Source organism: Chaetodon auriga, chromosome 7, assembly GCF_051107435.1.
Source record: "Chaetodon auriga isolate fChaAug3 chromosome 7, fChaAug3.hap1, whole genome shotgun sequence".
NCBI classification, from domain to species: Eukaryota; Metazoa; Chordata; class Actinopteri; order Chaetodontiformes; family Chaetodontidae; genus Chaetodon; species Chaetodon auriga.
The window spans coordinates 24334438-24359513 of record NC_135080.1 but is presented as its reverse complement, the minus strand read 5'-3'; the positions used below and the strand labels follow the sequence as shown (position 1 = coordinate 24359513).

Sequence of the window (25076 nt, the reverse complement as noted above, 5' to 3'; positions counted from 1 at the left end):
CAAAAATCTTACAGCCAGTAGCGGCACGCAGGTTCAGGGAGAATCTCCTAACTTCTGGGTTTTCTGAGTCAAATGCTGATCCAATTTCATGTGAAACATTCCCACATACGATAACTAATTCCAAGATTTATGGTGTAGGAGTGGGGCGACACTGAGATATCGGATCAAAGGTTTCAATCTGGGTTTACTGACTCAAACAATCATGAATGACACATTTACATCTGGCTGGGAACCCCGTGGAACCCTCACAGGAGACACAGACAGAACCTTTTAACAAACAAAAGTTCTACATTGCTGCAGTTAACATGTGGTGTGTGTAGGTGAAAAGGAAAAGGAATCCCCATAAAACCGCTACAGAGAGCATGCTCGCAGTTTGAACCGTCCACTACCAGAACACCTTATTCAAAGTCTCTTGCGGAATCCGTGCACTACAGAACCAGAGTCTACAGACGCTCAAACAGCCAACGGAGGGCAGCTTTCCTGGCCCACGGGGTCTGTCATGCAGACACAGAAGAAAGGGGCAAGCACAGTGGATCAGAGATCTAGAAACTGTGAGTGCTGAAGAAGCAGAGGAAGGATTAGAGGTTAATAGACATCGTTAGTTAGCGGAGTCAACAGATGAGAGTGAACGGCTAAGGTGAAAACATGCATGAGAGAATACCCGAGGATCCAATCCTTCATTGAGCCCTTGAGATGCTTTGAATTCTGTCTGTGTAATACATTCAGTTCTACAAGTCAAAGATGCCGGTACAGACAGGAATGCTGACTCATGTGAGGACACCGACAGTGATGAACCAGCAGGGAACGTACGAGATGAGAGAAGACAGTTTAGGAGACTGTAAAAGCACAGGCAGTGAGTGTATGTGTGTGTTTGCTCTCTTTTCTAAGTGTCAAAGAATGTACATAACCTCAGCAAATATTTGAATCCTGTATACTTGAAGGAGTTTGCTGGATTCAAATAAAGCATTTATCCTCTGCTCTCTGTACCTTGTCCTTCTCCCTCTGGATGGCGCTCTCCAGCTCGTCCACCTTGTGCTGCAGCTGAGCGATGATGTCCGTTTCAGCCTCTATCTGGTCGAGCTCCGCCTGCCTCTCGCCCTGCAGCAAGGCTCGCTCCATCTCCGCCTGGAAGACCAGACAAAGTCACACAGAGTCAGCGGTGAGATATCAGCCTGGGCTCCAGGCCTGCTCAGAGGAACAGGACCACACAGCAATGATGCTGTGACCATGGAGTGCATTCAGCCGTGGGCACTTTGTCTCTTCTATATTGAAGTTTTAGTTCAGTTAAAATGTGCTGTACTCTACCTCTTGTTTGGACTCCTGTAGCTGTTGCTCCAGCTCCATCAGCCGGGTTTTGAGCTCATCGATACGAGCAAGAACGCGAACCCGTTCGTCTTCCAGGTAGCCCAGCTCCAGACGACCTGCGCTGCCTGAACCGGATGAGTCCTCATGCTGCAGGGACGGGGAACACAGGAGGTCAGGGTACAGGGTAGGAAGGGAGAGACGGATGTACAAACATTGTGTCTCACAGTCTACATGCAGTTTCAGTGGATTTCCAGCCTACAAGAAACAAAATTCTCTTTTGTTACGAAAATGATTAATTCAAGCCGATTCCAAAATGACTGGATAATGGCACAATAAAGGCCAGTCTATTGGCAGCTTAAATGCAGAAATGCTGGCATTAAGAAACCCATTCTTGTCACAACAAACAGAGAGACAGAAGAAACGAGGGAACAGATTGGTAAATGAGAATCACACAGGAGCTAATGTAAAAACAGAATTCCCATAACTAAGAAGGCAGCCTGCAGCCCGCCCACAAACAGCCCAACAAGCAAGTAAATGAGAATTTAGGACGGTAAATGCACTGTCGAGTCATGCACCTTAATGTCTTCAGACATTATTGCACTACACCTTCATCTTCACTCGTCATGCTTTTTGTTTTTCTGCTCATGCAGGGTCACTGATATATAAGATGTATGAGTTCCACATTACATAACATGCATGATGTTCACATCACATGCAGCCACAACAGCAGCTCCAAACAAACACACATATCTCCAAACGTCACCCAGTTTGATTGGATTTTATGTAAGGAGTCAATATGAGAAGAAGTTTAGGATTGTTTAGTTTAGGATGCAAATGTGCCGAAGTACTTTACACCAGTTTGGATCGAACACTGCACTCTGAATGTCTACAAATGAGTGAAAGCAGATGACATAAAGAGTGAGAGCAGAGGACACTCTAAGAGCCCAGTGGTGAAGTTATTAACAGGAGATCCTTCAGATGGCGACATAGTGTAATGCATTGTGTCCAAACAGCAGGGTGCTCTAATGGGATGTGAAAAAATCTGTGTTGATCTTGAGAAGTTTGTTCTGTCAAAGAGATCTTAGGACGAATATTTCATGCAAAGATTCCTGGATTAGATTTTCACCAAGTATATAAAGCATACAGTGTACTCAGATATGAGAGTATACTATGGGTGGTACTTCGCCTGTCTGCAGGATCCCGTGGAATCCCCTGAACCACACTTTAGGAGCCCCTGTTTAGCAAAGCCGAGCGCATCGTTTGCACATGCTGGTTCCACAGTGGCATGCAGAGAGCGTCTTTGTTGGGAAATAAGCTTTCCCTCTGACCTGTCTGTCTCCATTGTGCAGTGCGGATGCTGTGCTGGGAGCAGGAGATGTCCTCACCTCCTGATGAGTGCTCTCTGTACTACTACACTCCTCCTTCAAGTTCTCCTCGTCGCTCTCTCTCTGCCTCTGCAGCAGGCGGAGCGTGGCTGAGGACGGCGTCCCTCCTAGGACATTCTCCATGGACGGTCTCCGGCCCAGGCCATCGGACAGACCCCCAGGGAAACCTGTCCTCCCTGAACCCGGGGGCTCCAGGCCGGTGCTCTCTCCTTTGTTGTATTCAGCACAGAGGTTCAGGATGGTCTCTAGTCGCTGTCTCTCCTGTGAGAAACACAACCAAAGAGGGACATCAGATTAGGGTTTGATCGATCTCTCTTTTTTCACCTCTTCCTTTTGGCTCCTTAAATGTAGCAACAGAGTTTGGGTCTAAAACACAGTGTCAGCTGTACAGGAGTAAATATGGTATATGTGAGGAGACCCAAAGGCTGCTAAGCTACCCAATCTAAGATAATAAAAATCATAATAAAGGGCAAATATTGGTTTTATATTTGATATATTATTTGATATGTTAATGCACAGTCACATCAGATTACATCCAGCCATGGTCAGGAATATGTCCCTGCCTCCCTCATTTCCTGTCTGAGTGCTGGTTGCTGGGGTTGATAACAATCTGAAGATGGCCAGCTCAGAGAGCAGGCCTGATGCTGACTGGCTCAAAACATAAAAATATAAGAAAGATAAAATATAGAAAACAAACTATATCACTCAAAAAGAAAGAGGCACAGCTGCCGTCTCCCAAATATCCCATCGGAGCTGAAATCCAGTAACCAAGACAGACTGACTACTATTCAATACATCAGCTTCTATATAAATACCACCAGAGATCTTTGCACTGAATGTCCTGGGAGGTGATATTTTTCCTGAAACAGATATTAAATTATGTTATAGTGGATCAGCTTGACAAACCTTATGCTCCACTCGCATGGCCTGACTAATTCAAAACACATTACGGAACGATTCCACTGCCGTGCAACAGAAAGGTGAAGTGAACTGCAGGTGTTCCAGGTTGCCCAGCAGTGTGGAAGGAATCCCCACATGAACACAACGACTCGTTAATAAGCACATTAACAGTAACATCAATCTGCAGGACATATTTTCCACCCAGCCTCAGTTTCAGTGAGAGCAGACATGGAGTTTGTCATGACTTCTCTCACCCCTGAAACAACACAGCAGCCCACGCTGCCCTCTCCCCCGGGTGCTGCATGGGAGTCAGACTCTGTGACTGGTTGTCCAGCTGTCACTATGAGAGGGGTCAGCCCACCTACGGGAGCCCCGGCAGACCAGGCCAACGGGGTGACCTCTGAACTGTAAACGTCAGCTGCCGTACCCCTCTGCTGCAGACACAGCGTCTCTGCAGAGCGACACCGCACCGTCAGCCTTAAAGCTGCTCAGACCAACACTGACTTCAACAGTAACATTCAAAATGCATGAAAAGGACATTTGTATCAGCATGAAAACAAAAGCTAATGTTTGAAAGAGCATGATGAAGTGACTGATGGGAGCGAAGTTTGTGTGGGCTTCTATGTAATGTAGTAAAACCTCCGCTGCTGAGCATGAAAGCTCGTTCTGACTTCAGAAACAGCAGTTTGACCAAAAAACAAAACAAAATAAAGCAAAATAGCCCCCAGCCCCCCAAACTCAAGGTGCACTTGCTAGATTTATGTGGCGCGTTCAAAGGCTCTGCTCCACATAACAACAGTGAATGTGTTGCTTGTTAAAAGAGGGTGGGGGTCTGCAGCCAGAGGAGCACTGTTACTTTACGCTCTTATGATCCAGTTCAGGCCGTTTCTTTTTCGTGTAGGAACACTTGGCAGACGAAATCGCTCTCACCCACTTCTAAATGCCCCGGTGTGTTTTCTCCCTCAGACTGCAGTGAGCGCGGTTTTCCCACTGAGGGAGCATCTGCATGATTAGGAGCTGCAGCCCCGCCGCTGGCTGTAACCTGTAATCTGGGACTGGTTAGCTTTTTAACTGAGTGGGTGGGTTAAAGACCCCTTTGGGCGGTGGAACAGTGCTGTGTATTCACGAGAAAACAGTGGAACTTCAAACATTTACTGGCAAGTCTACGACTACTCATGAGTCCTCCCACTCAGCATCTGCTTGAACGCACACTCGGATTAGACCACTCAGCGTTCTGACGCCTGTCTCGCTGTTGTTAAGAAAGCTGATTGAGAGCCAGCGCTGTTATTGTCTCATTTGATTTCCAGACAGCCTTTAAGCTAGCGAGCCTGTGTGATGGATGAGGAGCAGGATCACAGACAGATTTCACACCGTTAAACGCGTTTGGCCTCGACATAAATCAACTTGACGCAGCATCAAATTTGACACCTGACGTGCAAACTGTGCTAAAATTATGCTCCTAATCAACTGCGCGTTGACGGATATGCGTGAATCCCGTCTTTTCTGTTTTCTCACGTGTCTTTTAAATGCCAGAGGAGTTTTTATGTTTTGAGGTTGTCACTCCCAGAGGCGCTAAAATCCTTTCGTTTCTGAGTCTGTAGGTCTCTCTGTAGATATCATTAGCAGGTCCCTTAGGACTCCGAGTGCTGGCTGGAGGGAACAAGGTGGTACACAACACGTCAGTATGTTAATCCAGACCTTTTTACTAGGTGCCAAGCTTCCATGTCCCAGTTGGAAATACTCAGAGTTTTGGCTTGAACAACATAATTCCACAATAGTTCAATGAGGCTCTGCAAATATAGGCCTTTTTGGTTCTTCCTGGTGAATTAAAAACAAATATTTCCCCAAATATTGCAAATAGCTTCTCTTTCTTCATGATGAGTCTATTAAAAAAGTTTCCCACCCATTAACCTGAAATCTGGAGTCATCATTTCATGAGCTTCTCGGCTGGAATAAAGAATGAAAATATGGGTTTACTCACTCTCATGGTGGACAGTGTGAGAAGCCAACAGCTCCAGCCTTGAAATGAGGCACACACTGAAGCCAAGACAACTTGGTGAAAAGACAGATGAACAAATACTGGCCTTTTAAAGCCAGTAACAACCCCCCCCTCCGTGACAGCACCATAACAACACCCCCGTCCACAGAGGGTGATGGTGACAGAGCTCCACAGCAACGAATGCTGTCACAAAAGCAGAATTTGAAACTTCAATATAAAACTACCAACTACCACACACTTTTATTGCACTCTGTAATGTGTTTAAGCCTGGATGCACGTGGGTTTCCACTGTTTGGAGGCCGTCCTATCCCACCTTATCCTGACATGCATTGTTTTCATCCAAAGGAAGCAGATGTGTATCTGTTAGGAGCAGAAACAGCCTCTGTGAGCACACAGAGAAAAGCCAAGCACCAAGTGTGAAACCACCAACAATGTGAGGCACACAAACACATTAAGCCGTGTTTGCTAAACACCTCCTCCAAAGCAGTGTAGTCATACACTGAAGTCATGTTTAATAACCATCTGTGAACACAGACATCAACTTTCCTCCCATGATTCATCACTCATGTCAGCTCTCTGTGCAGACCTTAAACAGCCCCGACTGACTCTGTGCTTTCCTGTATACAGCAGAACCAATTAACAAAGAAAAACTGCTCCAAGACTAACTGTTCCTAGTAGTCAACTTGAAAAAATACAGCAATAAAACTTTAAAGTATGTAGGTCACATGAGGCGAGTGTACAGCTCCTGTAAATCCCATACATGTGAGGTTTTACAGAAAGCCTTCATGCAGGGTCAAAGTCCTCCGCACTCTGTGAGAAGGGAGGGGGTGAAACTTCCAGACAACCGAGAGTTTGTGGAGGAATGCCTCGCTCCCAGAGCGCTCCATGCTCCAGCCTGCATCCACCCCCAGACACCCGTTCACACATTCCACAGGCCTCCACGTCTCACCTAGTGGGTGGCTCGAGACAGCTGGGACCTTTGAGGTGGAAGCTGCAGCTGATGATGATGATGATGTGCCTTTCAACGTTTAGCAATTCCAAGTGTTGTTGAGGTGGGGTTTACGAAATTGGTCGTACAGGTCACAGCAGACAACATATGACAGACATAAACAACAACAGTGGTAACACTGACACGCAAACTAATGCAAATTCTCAGCGGACACTAATGCTGCTCATAAGAATGCCCTACTGACAGCATTTTAAGGCCATTCGTGGCAGTTACAGGACAATGGCGCATTGAATTTATCTTTATTTCAAAGATTCTCTGAGGACAGTCCCTTTAAAGAAGTTCCATCGTTCTGCACATCTTTCCAGATGTGAAATTTTAAAGCTCAAATTTTGCATACAAAAAAAACAAACTCAATTTTCTAGCCTGTTTTAACCATAAATTCTTTCATTTGTTGTGTGCAAGATACATCCTCCATGCGTTCAGTCTGAGAACGTTGCTGTAAATACAATTACATAACTGAACTTAGAGCGAGAGGAAGGAGACCACAAACTGCAAACAACAAACATGTCTCCTGGTGGGATACAACGGGCTTACTTGTTGTTTTACTGTTGTGAAAAAAGCATTGAAATTTTCATTTGTGACATACTCCAACACAGTGGAACAGTAGCACACGCAGAGAGGAGTCAAAAAGTCAACAGACATGGGCTAACATTAGGCAAAAGAAGACACTGGTCATACCAGACCAAGCAAGGCTGCCGTGTGTAAACCCCAGAGTGTATTTAACAGAGCAAGGGTGCCTTTAATTGCTTCTGAATTCAACATTTAACTTGGAAGAAGAAGATTGTGCTATTTCATCTTTGAGAAGTTACACAACGTAGCTTTAAACTCATTAAGCAGCATTGTTTAGTCAACTGCTGTCTTCTCTTTGTAGTATTTTAATGGACGCAGTGATGTTGTTTGGTTAAACACATTTTCTAGCACAATAAAAGGCAGCAATTAGGAACACTCCCATCCATTCCTTCTTATATGAACTGCCGACTGTCTTCTAATGTGACATCCTACATCTCACTCAGTCAGTGTTTCTTGATTTAGTCAGCATGGTCCCCTCATGTTACTCTTCACTTTGCGTATTTTCATCCTCCCAGCAGTCAGCGTCTCTTCCTCATGTCTTCCTCTCTCCCCTGAGAGTCAGTGTCTCCTGTTTTCTCGCATGCCCTTTAATGTTACTCCCTCCTCCTCCCCAAGCACCCCGGGGCCATTCCCCGTCTGTGCACCTTTGATCAGAGCAGTTACTTCAGTGTGCAGACGTTTTCTTCTTCGCCATGTTCACCGACGTCACAGGCGTAAACACGAATCTCACGCGCGCCGTGTTTTCGAGACTAAACCGGGGAAGTTCAACAAAGCCTTATTCTCTACATCATATCTGCGAGCGCTCCGTAACAGGCTGCAAAACAAACCCCATTCATGATCAGACTCTGATCCTTGGAGGGTTCATCGTGTTCAGGTCCCAGAGGAGGAACAAACAGATGATCCGAACAAGAGATGCTCCTATCTTATTTTCTGCTGCTGCTATTTTTCCTCCCCCTGTGGAACACATAAGCATCAAAGCCAGGCAGGGGGAAGAGGACAAGGAGGCTCTCCAGCGGCAGCAAAACCTCTCTCAACAATAAGCTGGTGGCCCTCCATGTTGATGTCACCGGCACTGATCTTAAAATGAAACTATGGAGTAGTTGCTCCCGGTGGGGGCGGCTGGCATTTAAACCGCCGAGGCCTCCGCTTCAACTGGGATCCAAGCCCCGGAGGCATCTCTCTAAGTGAGGCCTGGATTCCAGTTATCATGTCAAACACTACCAGCATAGAGATGAGAACATCAAAGACAAGATACAGTGATTAAAGGCTAGATGGGAGTCGCATTTTAGCATTCTCCAAACACCGCTGCTGATAATAAGCAGGCTTATGGCTTGATTATTGTTGTAGGATAGAGATAAGACCAAGTCTGCAAGATCTGCGGGCAGTTGCATCAGCTTTGTTAAGTTTAACAATTTGCTGCGCATATGAAATTAGGAGATTAAATTTCAATAACCCCCAAAAACTATAAGTCAATAGCAGCTGGCTGGTACAGTAGTGAACTGCTGCACTGTATATCCACGTGGGAGTGTTTAGCCAGAGGAGATTTACAGAGCATAGCAGCCAAAGCAAACAGCAGCACACAGTCAGCCAGCTGTCACACTGCAGGCTGCACACAGCCGTCTGGAGCTCAACGCACAGGTTACTGTGCAAGGAGCTCCGTGACGATTGTGACTACCATTAGAAAGTTCCTGATGATCCCTAACGAGGTTTTTCTCCATGCAATATGCTGAGTTTTATGATGGAGTTTTATACATGTTATTTTGACATTCTCAGAGTCCATTTGTTGGCAGCGTTAAGTTTCTCCTTTCTATCTAATCTCGTCCTCTGTTTCCCAAACATCAATAATCCTCCATCTTCCCTCATAAACAAACTCTGTTATCCATCATCATCATCATCATCATCATCATCATCATCATCACCACATGCCAGTCTTCTGTCGGTGAGGCCGGCCCCACAGCGTGACGTGGTGACCTCTTCAGCTCTCTCTGGAATCAGCTCAATATATGAGCTTCCTGAGAAATCCTATTTCTGTCATATCGTTTTTAATACAGTTTTGAGGCTTGACGAGAATATGATACTGACTAAACCCCACAGCAGCAACAGCTTCTCCTCCATGTTATTTCTATGCTAGTTCTGTACTTAATGAGGCGCAATGTCGCTTTTAGAGGTCATTTCATTGACTGTTTTCTCATTTATTTCCTGTTGGAGGATTCTACTGAATCCCTTGGTTATGTCGCTCCTGAGTGCACATACACAGCAAGTTTCTACCTGCCTGTAAACACGCGTAACATATTTCTCAAGCTCGACTCGTAAAATCCCCCATGTAGAAAAGCAGTCTGCGGGCCTGAAAGCTCCCCTTGTTAACGAGTGAGCCAGCAGAGAGCTTAACCACAGCATCACATGAAGACGACAGGCCTCGCCAAACAGGACATACATTATCCAAACCCAAACCAACGACCGCATCACAGGAACATCCGCTGTCTATTTCAATCCGGTCAGAGAGCGGAGTAGCAGAGCGTCGTTAATATTAGCAGCGGCATTGGTTACCTTCATGAGCGCTGCCACGCTGTTGAGAAGGACCGGCTTCTCTTTAGCCAAAGTGAGCAGATACACCATGGCCTGCTCCCTGCTCAGACCTCGTCTCAGCGCCGGTACAGTCCTGCTGCCACCCAGCACACGATACCGGTCCATGACACACACACACAGAGACACACACACACACACACACACACACACTCAGGATCTGTCTACGCTGTAACAGGACTGGAAGATGTAGCTGCTCCCTGTGCTTCTACACGACTCCTCCTGTACTGTAATGTGATTTCACAACTGGCTGTGCTACTTTGGGACAAATGGAAAGCAACCTACCCCCCCGACTCCCCCTCCACCCCCAACTCAGGTCTTGTGAGAGGTGGTGAGGACTCTGTGAACGGGGGCGGGGTCAGAGATCTTTATGTTTAGGGACTTCCTCGAGTGGGAGGAGGCTTGCTGGTTGGTTCTAAGAAAAGCAAAGGGGCTAACTTTAGACAAACGCTGCACTGTGTGCACTGTGTGCACTGTGTGCACTGGCTGGGCTTACCTGAAATAGGCTGATGAATTTAATCCAGGCCATAATGACTTTGGTTTCAGCTGTTAAAAGCAGAAAACTTGCAGGTGGAGATAACTGGCTTGAAACATGCATTAGTACTTCTGAGCCTTAAGTTTGAGTCAGCATATTTGCACATAATCTGACTGCTTGTAATTATTTCTCTTTTGACTGTTGAATAACGCAGCAGATAAGGGCAGCCCTGTGAGGTGGGGTTGTCATGCATTTCTCATCAAGGAGAAGCACATAAACACAGACCTGAAAAGGGTGGTGCTTTCCCTGGTAACGTTTTAGCTGAGGGTTTGAAATTTATTTGGACAGCAGCAATAAGGGACCAATTTATCTAAGCTGCTGACTAAACACTTAAGCAGTGTGCCTAACATGTAGATACGTTGAGGTCTTTAAAGGGAGAGGAATTAGTATAATGGAGCAGGCTGGGTGATGTGGGTTTGTTAGTAGTGGCTTACAAGAAACATCAAGTCTCTGCACTGCAGGATTTATTTGCTACTGTCGCTGTGAGTACTGATTCCCACTCGTGTATTTATGCATTCTCTTTGTATTACCGAGACAAATGTCGTGATATTGTTAAGAATTTTAGGAACTTAGTGCACATTTACAGGAAATGAAGGAAACTGGTGTGTGATGAAACACATGTATGGAGTGGAGAGTATGCTGAAAGGTGTTTCTAATGGTTTTTGGTTCATTTCTTTTTATTAACTTTCAGCCTGATTGCCTATGTAGCTGTTAGTTGTAATGGGGTGAATTTCAGCTGTGGTACTGAGCAGTTAGATGACCCCCTCTAGTGGCGAGGTCACAAAACAGCAGACTGTATGGCTGCAGTTCGAACAGACTTCTAACAGCATATGATCCAGCTGAAGCTTCACGCTGCCTCCTCTGCTGTCTATTCTCTGACCATCAATTCAATATTATGGAGGGAATAAAAGCAGCCAATGCATCAAGTGACATGATGCCTCCTAATCTGGCACTTGTTTTCAGTGGAGAAAATCCACACCAGGCACATGTGTCGGTGCCATCTCAAGACTGGATTACTGCAGCTTTCCTTTGGACGGGCAGAGAAACGGATTTATCGCTGTCCCAGATCAAGACTCTGCTCAACTGTCTTATCTGCTGGAGCTGTTTAGTTTCCAACCACAAACAGTAAAAATCACAGTAATCTGCCTCATGATGTTTTCAACCACTGACACAAACATGCAAATGGGCAGGTTGATCCTGCAGTCTAAACATAAGCTACTTTTTTCCTGTCCAGTAAAGTACAGAAAACTATGTACAATTGTGCAAAAACTCCCCTTCAGCATGAAGCTCCACCCGCTGTCAGTGGGTTTATCCAGCACTCTGTATCAGTGTAGGTGCAGGATATATTTGGCAGTCTAGGTGGGCAGGTTTGGTGTCCCGCACTAGCTGCTGGACATATTTGGTTGTGCCCTGTAAGATGGTGGTACACACACATGGTGTTCTGTTCGGTGGCGTGAGGGTATATTTGGTCTGCTGATCCTTGTGGACAGGAGCAAAGATTCCAACCACGCAGGAAAGCCTTTTCTCTGTGTCACGTACAGTGGACATTTGTGACACCCTGCTGGGCTGGAAAATGGCAGAGCAGAGGAGAAACAAAGAGAGCCAGGAGAGGGTGGGGGGGGAGAACGACAGAGGAGACAGGGCAGCCTGGCTCAGGTTGTTGGTGGCAGTCTGCCCTATGAGTTTGACTTCCCTTTAAATTGCCACTAAATCAAATCTCTGCCTCAGGCGAAATATTTTGAAGCTCCATCCTTGATATTTCAAGGGCAACTCCACAAAAAAATCTGACTTGAGCCCAAAGAGACTTGAAAAAGCCTCATGTAGGCCTTTATCAAAGATGCATTAAGCAATCTGTGACCTTCACCGACCTCCAGCAGCAACCGGTCGGGACTGCAACAACAGATCTGCTTCTCCGCAGGACTCTGGCTGAGTCCGCCCCTTCCCAGCCATCACCACACATTCAAGTCATGCCAGCTAATGAGAGGGGAAATCAAACAGGAGTTCTTCACAAAGACAGAGTGTCAAAATGAACTCAAAAACTCCACTCAAAAATAGCAATTGACAAAGTGGGATTCCGGCTTCTTTGTCATTTGCTATTCTGGGCTCAGAGGGAAGCTTTCTAGCTCTCATAGCAGCTGAAATGCTTTGCACGAAGGAGGATTTCACTCTATAGGATGAAGAAAAAGTCACTTTACGCCTCCTCAAAGTAGACACGTCAGTCTGATCCAATATGTTCATAAAGGTGACAGGGCAGCCTATGGTCGGCTAATTAAAACCAATGGTGCAATCTTTACTCACAGCAGAGCAAAGATGAGGTCATCTTTGGTGGACAGAAGAACGGCGTGTGTGTGTGTGTGTGTGTGTGTGTGTGTGTCCGCCACAGGCGAAGCACGCTGCGACTCAGTTCAAATGCCAAGTGTGTTTGCCAAGACAGCGTGTCAGTCAGACAGACGGCCATGTGGAGAGAGCAGTGCCAGGCTGGACAGCTTGGATCAGATGGACGCAGGAAAACAGTCCTCCCTGCAGACTGGTCATTAGAGAGGGCTTACCTCCAGGCCCCGGAGGACAACTGAATGAAGCTGAATTAGATGCTGTTAGAGGAGTTTTTCATGTCATTTGACCGAAACATGGGTGTTGATTCCTGCCCGCAGCTGATTTTTCAGACTGATGTTTTGCTTCTCATGTGAAAATGTACAAGCTTCCAGTGTTAATTTTCTCTTGATGGGGTAGAAAAGTCTCCTATGAAAGCCCCCTGCTAAACTAAAACACTCATCAGGATACGTATATACATACGAGTACGTCGCATGAGAGTCTGCTTAGGTCAAAGAGGCACGCCAACACTTTAGCATGGCCGCGGCTGTAGCCATCGGCGTGCAATCCAAAGAAGCACTTTCCATCTACTGTTCAATTCATATTTAATCTGTCTAATTCTCTGCCGTCTGTACCAGTCTGTCTCTTCTACTTCCCTTCCTTCTCTCAGTCTAAGATAATTCTGAGATGCTCAAGGTCTTTGGGCAGAGAAAAGGGATTTTTTCTTTTCCTGTACTCCCCCAGATGCTTCACATCACATATCACAGTAAGATATAACAAATGTCTTACGTTCAACATACATTATTTCAAATTGGATTAAACGTGTTTATCCCGCTTCAGCATAACTGGGGTTGAAGTATTATTAGATTAGTGAATTCTGGCGTGCTGGTTGCCACGGAAACTGAGCACTCACTGACTCACTTCAGATCTGCTCAATTAAACAGCTAAACCAAATAAAGTTTTCAAATGGACTTTAACGCTGAACTGTGTGTTCATTAGTGAAATCCCAGCAGCTAACAGTCCACGCTCTGATTCCTTTCCCCTCACGTTTTGCATGTTATTTGATTTCACTGTGGGTTGATGTGACTACTAATCAATGCTTGCCAAAATAACGCCAGGAGAATTATTCTACATATTTATGTCCGTACGCTATGCAGACCTATAAAAAACAATGGATTTATTACATCAATGCCTGACATCTCTCAGGAAACAACAACAACAACAACAAAAGAAGACCCTGCTATGGCATTGATGCTAATTTTGAGCTATTTGTCCTACACTTTTTTTAGTACATCATTATAAAATGAGCTAGTTGACATGCTGAGTACACACATCATCATTAGTGGATAATGAGACATGTTAACAGACAAAGCTTCACAGTTTTACTGTAAAGAGTCCAGTGGATCGTCTACAACTAGCTGTATCATACCAACGTACTGCATGTCAACACCACCAAGAGTCAGTCATTCAAGTCTGTTTTCCCATCGGAGTGCAATATAACCATGTGCACTTAAAAACACTGTGCAGTCACAGTATGAAAAAGCAGGAGCAAGCCCGTGTTCAGAATAAAATGTTGAAAAAAACACCTTCAAACGGGCCTTTGGCAGCGTCTTCAGAGCGCCTTGGATTGCACTTCATCTTCTGTAAGAGGACTCTTCAAAGAATATGTCAGTTTCACCATTTAGCATGCTTTCAAGCCTCCTCTGAACCACGTTCTACATGTACACACAAAGCATTGCTCTATTCAAAAATCCTGTTACTGGTTAGATGAAAAAAAATCTCATCGTGGTCTATTTTGTCCTGACCGATAAATTCAGATTGTGAGCTGCAGTTGAAAGCTCTGGAAAAGGGCAGTAAATGGGCCCTGAGTTACAATGTTTGTCCCACTGTTGTTTTCAAGTTGAGAAATGAACTATCAAGCTCAACATTTTAATAATTACTCCTGAGGTTTAACTCACTGACAGGGTTTGGCCAAAAGGGACTGAGGGTGCCACTATCCACGTCTTTGCTAATATTTAATCAATCACCGCAAAAAAGCCTGAAACTACAAATATTTTCGGTTAAGCACTTCATAACCAATGGGCTATGAATCAATTATACAATGTAATTAAACTGCATGTCAGCACCAACAGGCTAAAACCCATCCAAAGTTCAACAGCCTGATATTTATCAGCACATGAGTGTGAGAGTAGCTGCAGTCTGCCAGCAGCCTCCCGCTGCCTCTGAGCTGTGTACTCCTGTTGATTTCACAATAAGGCTCGCTTTCCTGAATCAACCTCTCCGACACTCTCTGTTCACATAACTTTGTTTTTTGGTAATCAGTTGTATGAATGAGTAGCAGGCTGTGTGTGAAGTGATTTAAATGCAGACGCTCCTGGGCAAGAAAAATCTGTCATGACAGTGAGTCAACTGTGACTAATTACAGGCCCTGCAGCTCCACGCCCTGCCTCCTCAAAGAGCTGCGAGTTTCTGCCTTCGAAAAATACAATAACATAACGCGCTGCGGAGGAATCCTGCCTGAGTCTCAGGCAGCTCCGCCTGTCCCTGTACGCCTTATCTACCTGACATAAATGTGTTCTTGGCGTTCTGTGCCAGGAGCTATTTGCACATGTCTAAGGTAAATATTTTTCTTGAAGTGGCCGTATGTTGTACAAGTCCAAAGGTTGCTGCGGCTTTCAACAAGAACTTTCGACAAGATTTTGACTGATTGAGGTATGTGAAGGCTAATATGAGCAGCAGAGGTGCAAATAGCCTGTGTTACATATCAGGCCAAGAAATCACAGCTAAGTGTTTCTCCTACAGAGTGGAACAGCGTGTGGACCGTAATGAGAGACTTTACTGAAGCCATCCTAATGACGGTCCTTTAGGTTGATTGTACTGTGGTTGATGGGGAACTCTGGAATAAGTTGAATCTATTGAACATGCAAAGAAAACAGAGGTAAAAACTTTCCAGATGGCTTTTTGATGGAGAGCTGAAGTCTTAGCCACTGTGCTGCTGGCTTCTGTCACCGAAGGGTTCTATTATACTTATTTGACCTTTCACAAAAGGTGGGATGTGTTTCAGGTGTTTACTGTTCATATTTTGAGATAAATGAGCATCTCCTACAGTGTTTGCTGTCAGAATCTGTTGGAACATTTCACGATTTTTATCAAGCGAAACAATTACTTAATATACATGAACTAGAGCCTCCGTGAAATGTAGGTTGCAGAGTGTATTTTATACATCAAGACTCTCCTCTCATGTCATCTCGCCATCTTTCTTGTTGAAAGGGCTCCTCTGTGTTCATTCTCATAGGTCGCCTCTCGACTTGTCTTAGTTTGTCAACCTGATGTTTACAGTACCTCGCCCTGGTGCTGGGTTTGTGGTGAGTTATGTTTGATAAAAGCCATGTTAACCCTAAACCTAGCCCCATTTATGGCCTCAGCACTCTCTCTGTATACTCACACTCACTCACTTTATTTTCCTGGGGTGAAACCGATGTCCAAGTGCAATGTTTGCAAACTTTTTCTGAACTGGCGCAGTTGTGAGATCTGTGGGATTACAAAAATACCTCGACTTTTCCCCTAAAGTTTGCGAGGGGAGCGCTATGTGAAATTGGGGTAGCCTAACCATAGCCCCAGGTTATCTCTGTGATGGCCAACCATAACCTAACCTGAGCCCTGACCATTAACTTGAGCGGCTCTCTCTCTCTCTCTCTCTCTCTGGGCTCATAGCATACAGCCCACTTTGCTGCTAAGGGTTAAACACAGTCTCAGCGTATGGATCTGGCGCCGCCAACACAGTTTTGCTGCCATGCCTCTATAGGAGGTACCAGAGCACGACCTGGTGCACAGAGGGCACGTCGTCTCAGTCATCCAGCTGAGCTGCCGTCACTCAGTCTCACACTTTCAAAAAACACCCATTTTGTAATTACAAGCAGGGCGGACAAACGCCTTCTCATGCAGGCATAAACACATAAAAAGACTTTTATAAGGACTTTGTCTCAGGAGTTTCATTCAGACTGGCAGACAAGGTCAAGATGTCTAACGGCCCTCCCTCCCCCCTCTGTTCAGTTTAGGAAACAACAAACAATGCGGTTGCTATGGGCTCATCTGGGCACCGTGACACCGCATGTCAGCAGCAGTTTAGACAGCAGACAGCCGAGTTACAGACAGTTCACTGAGATGGCTTACAGGCCTGGTTATTCCTCCTTTTTCAAACAAACATGGAGATACTGCAATTGTTACACTTCCAGGAGGTCATACTGACTGAAGCTTCTGCAACAATATTTACAACATTTCGCAAACTGGAATTCATTTGGTGACAATCATACAAATGCAATTCTGTTCGGTGGGTTAGAAGGTGCTTGGGGGAAGTTTCTGACCAGTCTGATGATCCACAGTAAAATCCTCTCACATCACACTGCAAAGATTTTCTTTGTCAAACAAAATGTGAAATCATATGCAAGCTTACTTTTTGCGAAAAAATAATTTCAACAGATTCATTTTAACAAGAAAAAAATTAGCACGAACTTCCCAAACCACTTGAGCAGCATGATCCACAGCTCATCAATGCCAGCATATTCACCACGCCTCAAAACACCAGAATATTGCTAAATATATCAGTTTTTCAAAATCCTTGGTCCCACCAGGAGTTTTGACAGGACTCTGATGAAAGAGGTGAAATGTTTTTTGGATGAAGTCAGCACAGGATTGCATAAATGAGACTTTGGTTACACAGTTTTTTTACAGTCATTTTGACGTGCTGATGAACGTATCTAACAGGAACAGCTACCACGTTTAATTCAGGACAATGAATTTTGTCAGACTTACTTTTACTCCATGGTTACAAACAAACATAGCCCCTACTCATACACAAGGTTTGCCACATGAACCCCGAATTAGTTGTTGGATTTCAGTTCCTTGCTCAAGGGCACCTTGCACAGATGAATGTAAACACCAGCTACCTTCCATTTACAGTCCTACACTCCTACAATTACAAAGTGGATCGTCCTCTGTTGCTCACATGGTGCACTCCTCTAAAACAAATTTGTAATTGAGGGCTATATAGATACATCTGCCAATACAGAAGTGATTAGTTGATTGACAAAATAATTAGATAAAAACTTGGTAGTCGATTAATCATTTAAGCAATCTATCAAGAAAATAACAGCTTGTCTAATGTGAGCCCTATTCCCAAGACTGATTTGGAAACATCGCAATATCTGTCTAAACATGAAAAACATAGCAGGTACAAACAACTGCATTGTAAAACTGCCCCAGAGTCATGAGTAAAATATTATATTTGGCATTTTCCAGATCAGCTCAAGAAATGGGTACTAACCCTGTGTAAATCTGCTTTGACCTTTAGGTCAAGATGTAACATGAGTGAAATGTTGCCGTGTGTTCCCAACTCACCAGTCTCTCCATTTCCTGCTCTCGAAGCCGCTCCTCTCTCTGTCGTCGGTGGTACTCCAGGAGTTCATCCTCATTGTCACTGATCTCTGTGATGCTGTTCTTCCTCTCCCTCATGCCAGGGTGGAGTCTCCCTGCAGACATCTTCCTATGGGTCCTGGGACTGGCTACAGGGGACGAGCCAGGCAGGGATCCCAGACTGTAAGCAGGTGACAGGGAATTCCCAAAGCTCGCCTTCCGTACTCCCCCTCCACCACCACCCTCCATCATCATAGAAGTAGGTGACGGACTGCGGGCTCGGATACCTCTATTACATGTTGACTCCTCGGATGTAGATCCGGACTTACGTCGGAGCCTTGGACTCTCTGGGACAAACTTGCCCAGACCTGAGGGGCTATCTGGAGTCCTCAATGTGGGGACTGTTCCTGGAAGCGCCCCTGGGAGTACCGGGACCCCTCTCCGAGCCATTGAAGGGCTAAGAGGTGGCAGTTCTCTCATACTGCTGCCCCCTCCACTGCCGCCATTCAGCTCCATGTTTCTCCTGGCCATGCGAGGGCTTTCAGGGGGCTGCAGAGAACGTGGGTGCTGCTGGAGTGGCGATCCTTGAATGATGTGGACAATGGGGTCCAGGGGAGGCTGGAAGGCTCTGGTGGGTTGGGAAAGCTGCCTGGAGGGGCTGGAGGTGAGGGAGCAATCAGCTAGACTGGTCTGCTCTCTGAAAGGGCTGGCAGGCCTTTCTTGGAGCACTGTGGTTGTCTTGGTCCTGGGACTGGAGGGCGATGGGGATGGACAGGTAGGAAATTTGGGAGTGAGTCTGGGGCTACTTGGCACAATGTTTCTACTACTGAGAGATTCAGTAGAGGACAGAAGAGGGGTTTGTCGTGGGCTCTCAGAGCCATCTTGACCTAGCCCTCTGCGGCTTGGCTTGGGGCTTGGTGGAGCCTCGATTAAGACCTTCCTCTGCAACCTGGGGCTTTCCTGAACCTTCTGGCCCACCCCACCGCTGCTAAAGTTTGGCAGTATGGTCCGTGGCTGGGGTACAGGCGGAGGCTGGGTGGTGAAATTGTAGCTAGAGGAGCGTACAGGCACTGGCGGCAGAGAAGAACTCTGGTCCTGGGGTCCTCCACTCGGAGATGGGCTGGTGAAACTCCCACTGCTGGCCGCTGAGGGTGAGGAGAGAGGAGAGAAGGGAGGGGATGTATTCTCATAGCTGGACCCCACAGACATGGCCCCTGGGCTGGTAGGAGGGGACAGCAGATACCGGCCCCCTCCATTGACCATGGGTGACAGAGGGGAGTGGGGAATGGGTTGGGCTCCAGGAGGCTTTTTGCCCTCCGAGGAAGAAGGCTGTGGGTCATCCATGACTAGGGAGTCCATGATGTCCTGGAGGTCCTTCTCAATAGAGCTGACAATTGCACTGTGCTCAGACTGAACTCTCTCTCCCGGAGCTGGGGGAGACTGGCCTGGACTGTCCTGGTGATTCCCATTGACCAAGCTCTCCGTGTCTGAGGGCAAGAAAACAGACAAAACAACTTTGTCTTATAAAACCAAAAATACAAATGATACAAAATAGATAGAAGTCACATGAAAATTCATGCAATTTATCAAACCTCAACATACCAAATTGTTGATATGGCCTTTCCTCCAAAGCAAACGCATCAATAAAACAAAGGTCATTAGGCTGCAATCAGACCAGGATTAAGGCTGTGTCCAAATGTAGCCTCCTCATTCATTTCAAGAGAGAAATCCATCCATGGTCGGGGTCCTAACACTGAGGGCTCTGGCAAAATAACACCAGGTCTTACAACAATGGACCAGTGGACTAATATCTGAAGCAACACACCCCGACCAATGCAGCCCTTTGTGTTTTTTCACATAGAGCTTTACAATGTCGTTCTTTGTCTTTCAATGACTCTTACTCCAAGAGTATAATCCTGTATTATCTATTGATTACCTATCATCTACAGTATTAGACCTAATGCAAATCTGAATGACCTTACCTTACCTGTCTTTCCCTAGAGGTATCTAAGAAAAAAGAGTAATACATACAGCTCAGTGGAATTACATGCATTTTCACAACTTTCTCATATTTGCCTGTATTTTTCTTACAAGATGCCCTTCCCTTGATTACGTTTTCCATCACTAATTTGGAGGGCATCCGTAACTCCGTCTATAATGAGGCTCACAGTCTGGGTTCCAGTCCAGTAAGGCTGAACAACAATACTTGATGTGTTTGTAAGAAAATTCTGAAAATAAATTGCATTCCCTGACCTCCTCAGATAATTGAACAAAATGTTCTCAATCTTCATTATATTTCAGAACATCCATGCCCAGCCATAACTTTGTCCCTGATATCTGAGATATGTTCAGAATCATCACCAAATCCATGTTTTCCCGCTCAGTGTAGAAGCCGTGAAAGACAGGTAAGCATGAGGGCAGAGGAGGGATCAGTGGCGAGGAAAGAAGAAAGGACACATCCGAGGAGATGAGCAGACTGACAGGCCTGGGCACTGGATAGGGATCAGGAGAAAATGTGCCTACATAACCAAATTGCTGTGTGGCCCAAAAGCAGCATAGGACACAGGCAGGGTAATCTAATCTTAACCGTCTCTCTCTACTGTCAGCATAGTAGATTATTACAGCAGAAACACACGACCTCAGTGGAAGATTCACCAGCATGGCCTTGAGGCAGGGATCAGAGCACAGATCAGGTTTTATTAATGCTAAATGAAATCTGTTTAAATGGACTTCTTGTCTGTTTAAATGGAAACATGGAGATAATTGCAGCGTGGAGTCATCAGTGCAAATGCTGAGAGGTGACAGAGGACAACAGAAGAAGAGAGCTGTCATGTCCAGTAGTGATGTAATAACATTAGGACATCATAAAATAAATGAATGTAGGATTGATATCACAACCACAGAACAGAAGAGAATTAAATCACACTCGTCAATTTTGTCTCTTCATGAAGATGATGTCAGAGAGATTTCCCATGAGCAAATCTGCTTTAAAATATACAAGCTTTACAAATAATACATTAGCTGTGCTTGCTCAACAGAGATGGGAGCAGCTTCCTGTCTTCTCCCCTATAATGACTGTGCCATACAATGAAGCTCTGCCTTCATGACAGCCTGACCACAATTAAAACATTCACATGCAAATTGTACAGTGTTAAGGTCTGAGGACCGTCACAATAACGCATCACCGCACGCACATGTCACACAGTGAATGTCGCAAACAAACCGGCTTGATGTTTATGTACAGGACCAAAAACGAGGGGGGGTGGGGTGACAAAAATAAAAGCAACCGTTTGCTGAGAGAAAGCCCATGCAATGATGTCATGGGATACACTATCGCCTCGAGAAGCCCATGCCAAACTTCCTTTAAAAATCTGGCAATTTAATGTCGGCTTTCCTTCCAGTAAAACTGGATGTCTGATAAAATACGACTCGAAACATTTTATTACATGTGAGGATCTTTGCAAGTCGGCATCAATTCTAATCAATCATTCCATCAATAAGCTGTAGTTGCTTAAACATACGTCTTCCTGCCATTCCCTAAATGCTTTCTCAACAGAACAGTGATATTGTGATCAAAGCTACAAAAACTGTTTTTTTTCCGAATAAAAAAACATATTTATTGACAACCTGTATGCTGAATAAGCAATAAAACTGCAATGACTCAGATTAAGTATGTACTGATGTCTTCCGTCGTGTGCACCATTCCAAAAAAGCAAATGAACATAAAATCGACAAATTCTTAATGGAGTTCAGCGTGTGACCGGCTCGTCTCACTTCTCTTTCCCAAAGCTCAGGCATTAAGCAGTAGGGTTAACGTTACTCACATGAAGAAATACAACTGCGACCCGGTGAGTGTCAGTGCGGTTCACCTGCTATATGACACACACTGAGGCCCACATCCTCCGGACACCGTTTACAGACCGGGTGTGACGGAGCCCTGCCGTGCCTGGCTCTACACACACCGAGAGAGATATGGAGATTCACCACCGATGTGATGTTTTAGCCGGGGTTGGGGTGCTAGGCACCGCTGCTGCCTACAGTACCGCTGGCGTCAATTTTTTTAAAACGTAACACTGTTTTCCGGTGATGTGCTTCAAAATAAAACCATTATATACTTGCTTTCCACGTTGGTACTTTTGTAAATGCGCTATCATCGCTAAATCAAGTAAACAATACATTGTATATTGTAATGTTCATCTCAGCGTGACAGCCTTATGTAATCTAAGTCAGTCCTGACTGAGTGTGTTGAATAACAAGATTGCCACTTGTAGTCTGATGGGAAATTGAATACTGGCTTTTAAACCACACATTTAATAAACACATAAAACCAAATGTGAGTTCAGATCATCCGGAAGAAAAGCTCTCTGAGATGCTCCATTCTCCTCAAGCGAGAAATAGAATTTATTTTGAAGGCCACATCGTCTTACTTCCAGTGTCATGGGTACCTTGACAAAGAGCTTCCTGTCCAGGGTGATGGGAACTACTGCGAGATTTACCGCGCTGCTTTAAGAAGTCACAGTCGTGGATTTTATAGCCTGTCACTGTTATTCTGTCTATAATGCAGATTTTGTTAGTTTTAGATGAGACACAGGAGAAAGCATCAACTAAACATCCTTCTGGACTACAAATTGTGGTATTATACTGATATTTTACTGGCATGAGAAACACTGTTGTCATCCAGTTGCAGTGCCAGGCCACAGTGCAGCTTCTCATAATTAGATTTGCTCACCAGAGGAACACTTTAGCTTAAACGGGAACAATTCTCAAGGAGAGAAAAGGTTTGAAGGCTCCCCAGGGCAGCGCTGTGTCAGCAAAATGTAAGTATCCAAAGTAAAGTAAGGTGAAGTAAAAGTACTCATAAAGCAAGAAAAAAACGGGGGGGGGGCTGTGAGTGTTACACTATGACATTATTGGATTAGTCTGTGTGTGTGTGTAAGCAGCACTGGACTGTGGTTGTTGGTCAAGATAGAGCTCATTTTTTAACTATTTCATATACTGGTATATTCTGGGCTTTTGAATCAGCAGCAGTGCTCTTTTTCTAAGATGTATGCACAATGGTAATCTGTCACATGGTCAGTCCTTGGTGCTGTAAAAACACATATTTATAGGTTTTGTGTGTTATTCTTTCTGGCGGCACGTTTCCAAACAAAATACTGTCAAGACACCTCATTGATCCAATAATAGTTACATAAAGGAAGAAAGGGGTTTTCCTCATGTGGGTTTGAGGTATTAAATAGCAAAAACAGTCTTTATGTGATGTCCAAAATTGTAGAGGCCTATTTGCATAATTAAAAAAAAAACATTTGAACATCATAGATTGAACATGTGGAGGTGCCATACTGCAAACACAATAACAAGCAGCTGCATCACAAGCATTCAGGTCCTGCCCTTAGAACTGCTTTTTGCACACTGTCAAGCGTCCAGTGACAGATACAGCTGCCAAATTACAGGAAGATAAAGGCCTTCTACTGAAAAGCAAGGCCAACACACAGAAGGACGGTGGCTGGGTGCAGGGAGGGACTGCAGGGGAAATCCAGGGAGGGAGGCTGCAGAGATGGCAGACAGCAGAATGGAACGGGAGCTTTATAAATAGTCTCTGAAAAAGATACTGAAACACCAGCCGTTGGCCACTTTAAGTAAGCAGCTCCGAACCACAAAGAAGTCTGCTGGCCTGACAGAGAGGCACAGGAAGCATCCAATCAGTGAAGAGGTGGTAGCTGAAAGACAGCTGGCCAGTGGGACGTCACTGACCTGGCAAAGCTCGCCACAACAACAGACAGGTGACTGTGATTGGCATCACAAAGGTACAGTGACACTGCAGTGCTTCACACATTCAAAAACAGAACACAGGAAGAGGACATTTTTATACTGAATAGTACATTTTGCACAAATGTACCATAACAGGAACATAATGGGACTTTGTGAGGGCAGATGTGCACCTTTTGATCATACCATCAAAGTATCTTTCTGGCTGATTAAAAGCCATTGATGATACGAGTTCAGCTGGTCAACAGAAACTTAAAACTGGTCTCTGCATGAAACGCTAATATATCTAATACATATTTGCATAAACTCAGCCTGAATGGGGAAAAAAAGTGAAATTACTACTTAGGTTTCAAGGTGGTGCAGAGGGAAAAGCACTGGTCCACCACTGCAGAGATCCAACTTTACTGCCTGGCACAGAACATGTACTGTATGGTACTGTTACAGAGTGGGAAGCCAGTGGGGGATCAGGTCTTTGACTCCAGTGCCTGGTCTGTCTCCACTGTCCATTCCATCTGAACATCCTCCCCAGACCAAGACTAGGTCATTTCAATTCAGCAGACGACAGGGGAAATCCACCAGTGAACATAAGGAGGTACAGTTTCTCATTCCCTGATAATTATTTTATAAGTTATACATTGTGGTGCTGGGCACTGAGATGTACTTTTATAGAGTACTGTTTAAGCCGCAAGGAATGAAACAGTGCCAAAATGTGAACCTTTATGTCCAATAAAAATAAAAAAGACTCAAAGATCCACGTCAGTAAATTATCTTTCTTCCATTAATGCGTGTGTGCTGAGCCAGCTGGCTCAGCCAGAGGAGTGTGAGTGCTCTATGGGCCCAAATGCGCCAAAAATCCAGAGGAAGCTGAAAAACTCTTGTCCATTTTTTCCCCTTTTTGAGAAACTGTCACTGGAACATGTTCAAGGAATACGCTGTCCTTTTCACTTTATACATTAGTTGTACAGTGAGCTCTTCACCCCAAAGGGCGAAAGAAGACAGAAAAGCAGGAAAATGCATATTTTTATAAAAAGTAAGTTAATTGGGTTTAGCTGGGTTTCCCCTCCATAATGGCCCTGGCTTCAGAATTTATATACACAGATAACAAGTGCAATTTGTGTTTCCAAGTAGATATGACAGATATACAGAGGTTATCATGGGAGTGGTAAATGCACATTTCATTTGAATGCAACTCAGGAATGCATAATTGAGGAAAATGGTACGTTTCTAAACAACGGAAGGCTTTCATTGCTGGATCAGGAAGTCCACAGTAGCCAGCATGCCTGTGCGCTATACTTATCCCCC

General features: G+C 45.0%; 1 protein-coding gene across 5 annotated transcripts in view; it reads right to left on the bottom strand.

Annotated features, from left to right (window-relative positions):
- The window catches only part of phldb1b (pleckstrin homology-like domain, family B, member 1b), a 100260-nt gene that overhangs the window by 20403 nt on the left and 54781 nt on the right, over positions 1-25076 (bottom strand). For 4 of the 5 annotated variants that reach the window (XM_076736026.1, XM_076736027.1, XM_076736029.1 and 1 more), the window contains 4 exons: positions 17994-19495; positions 2634-2951; positions 1306-1452; positions 988-1125 (listed from right to left, as the gene is read on the bottom strand). In XM_076736026.1, the coding sequence (XP_076592141.1) occupies positions 988-1125; positions 1306-1452; positions 2634-2951; positions 17994-19495 (2105 nt within the window). Of the gene's footprint in view, positions 1-987; positions 1126-1305; positions 1453-2633; positions 2952-17993; positions 19496-21832; positions 22020-25076 lie in introns of those variants that run through there. The other variant, XM_076736030.1, reaches the window with a different exon arrangement.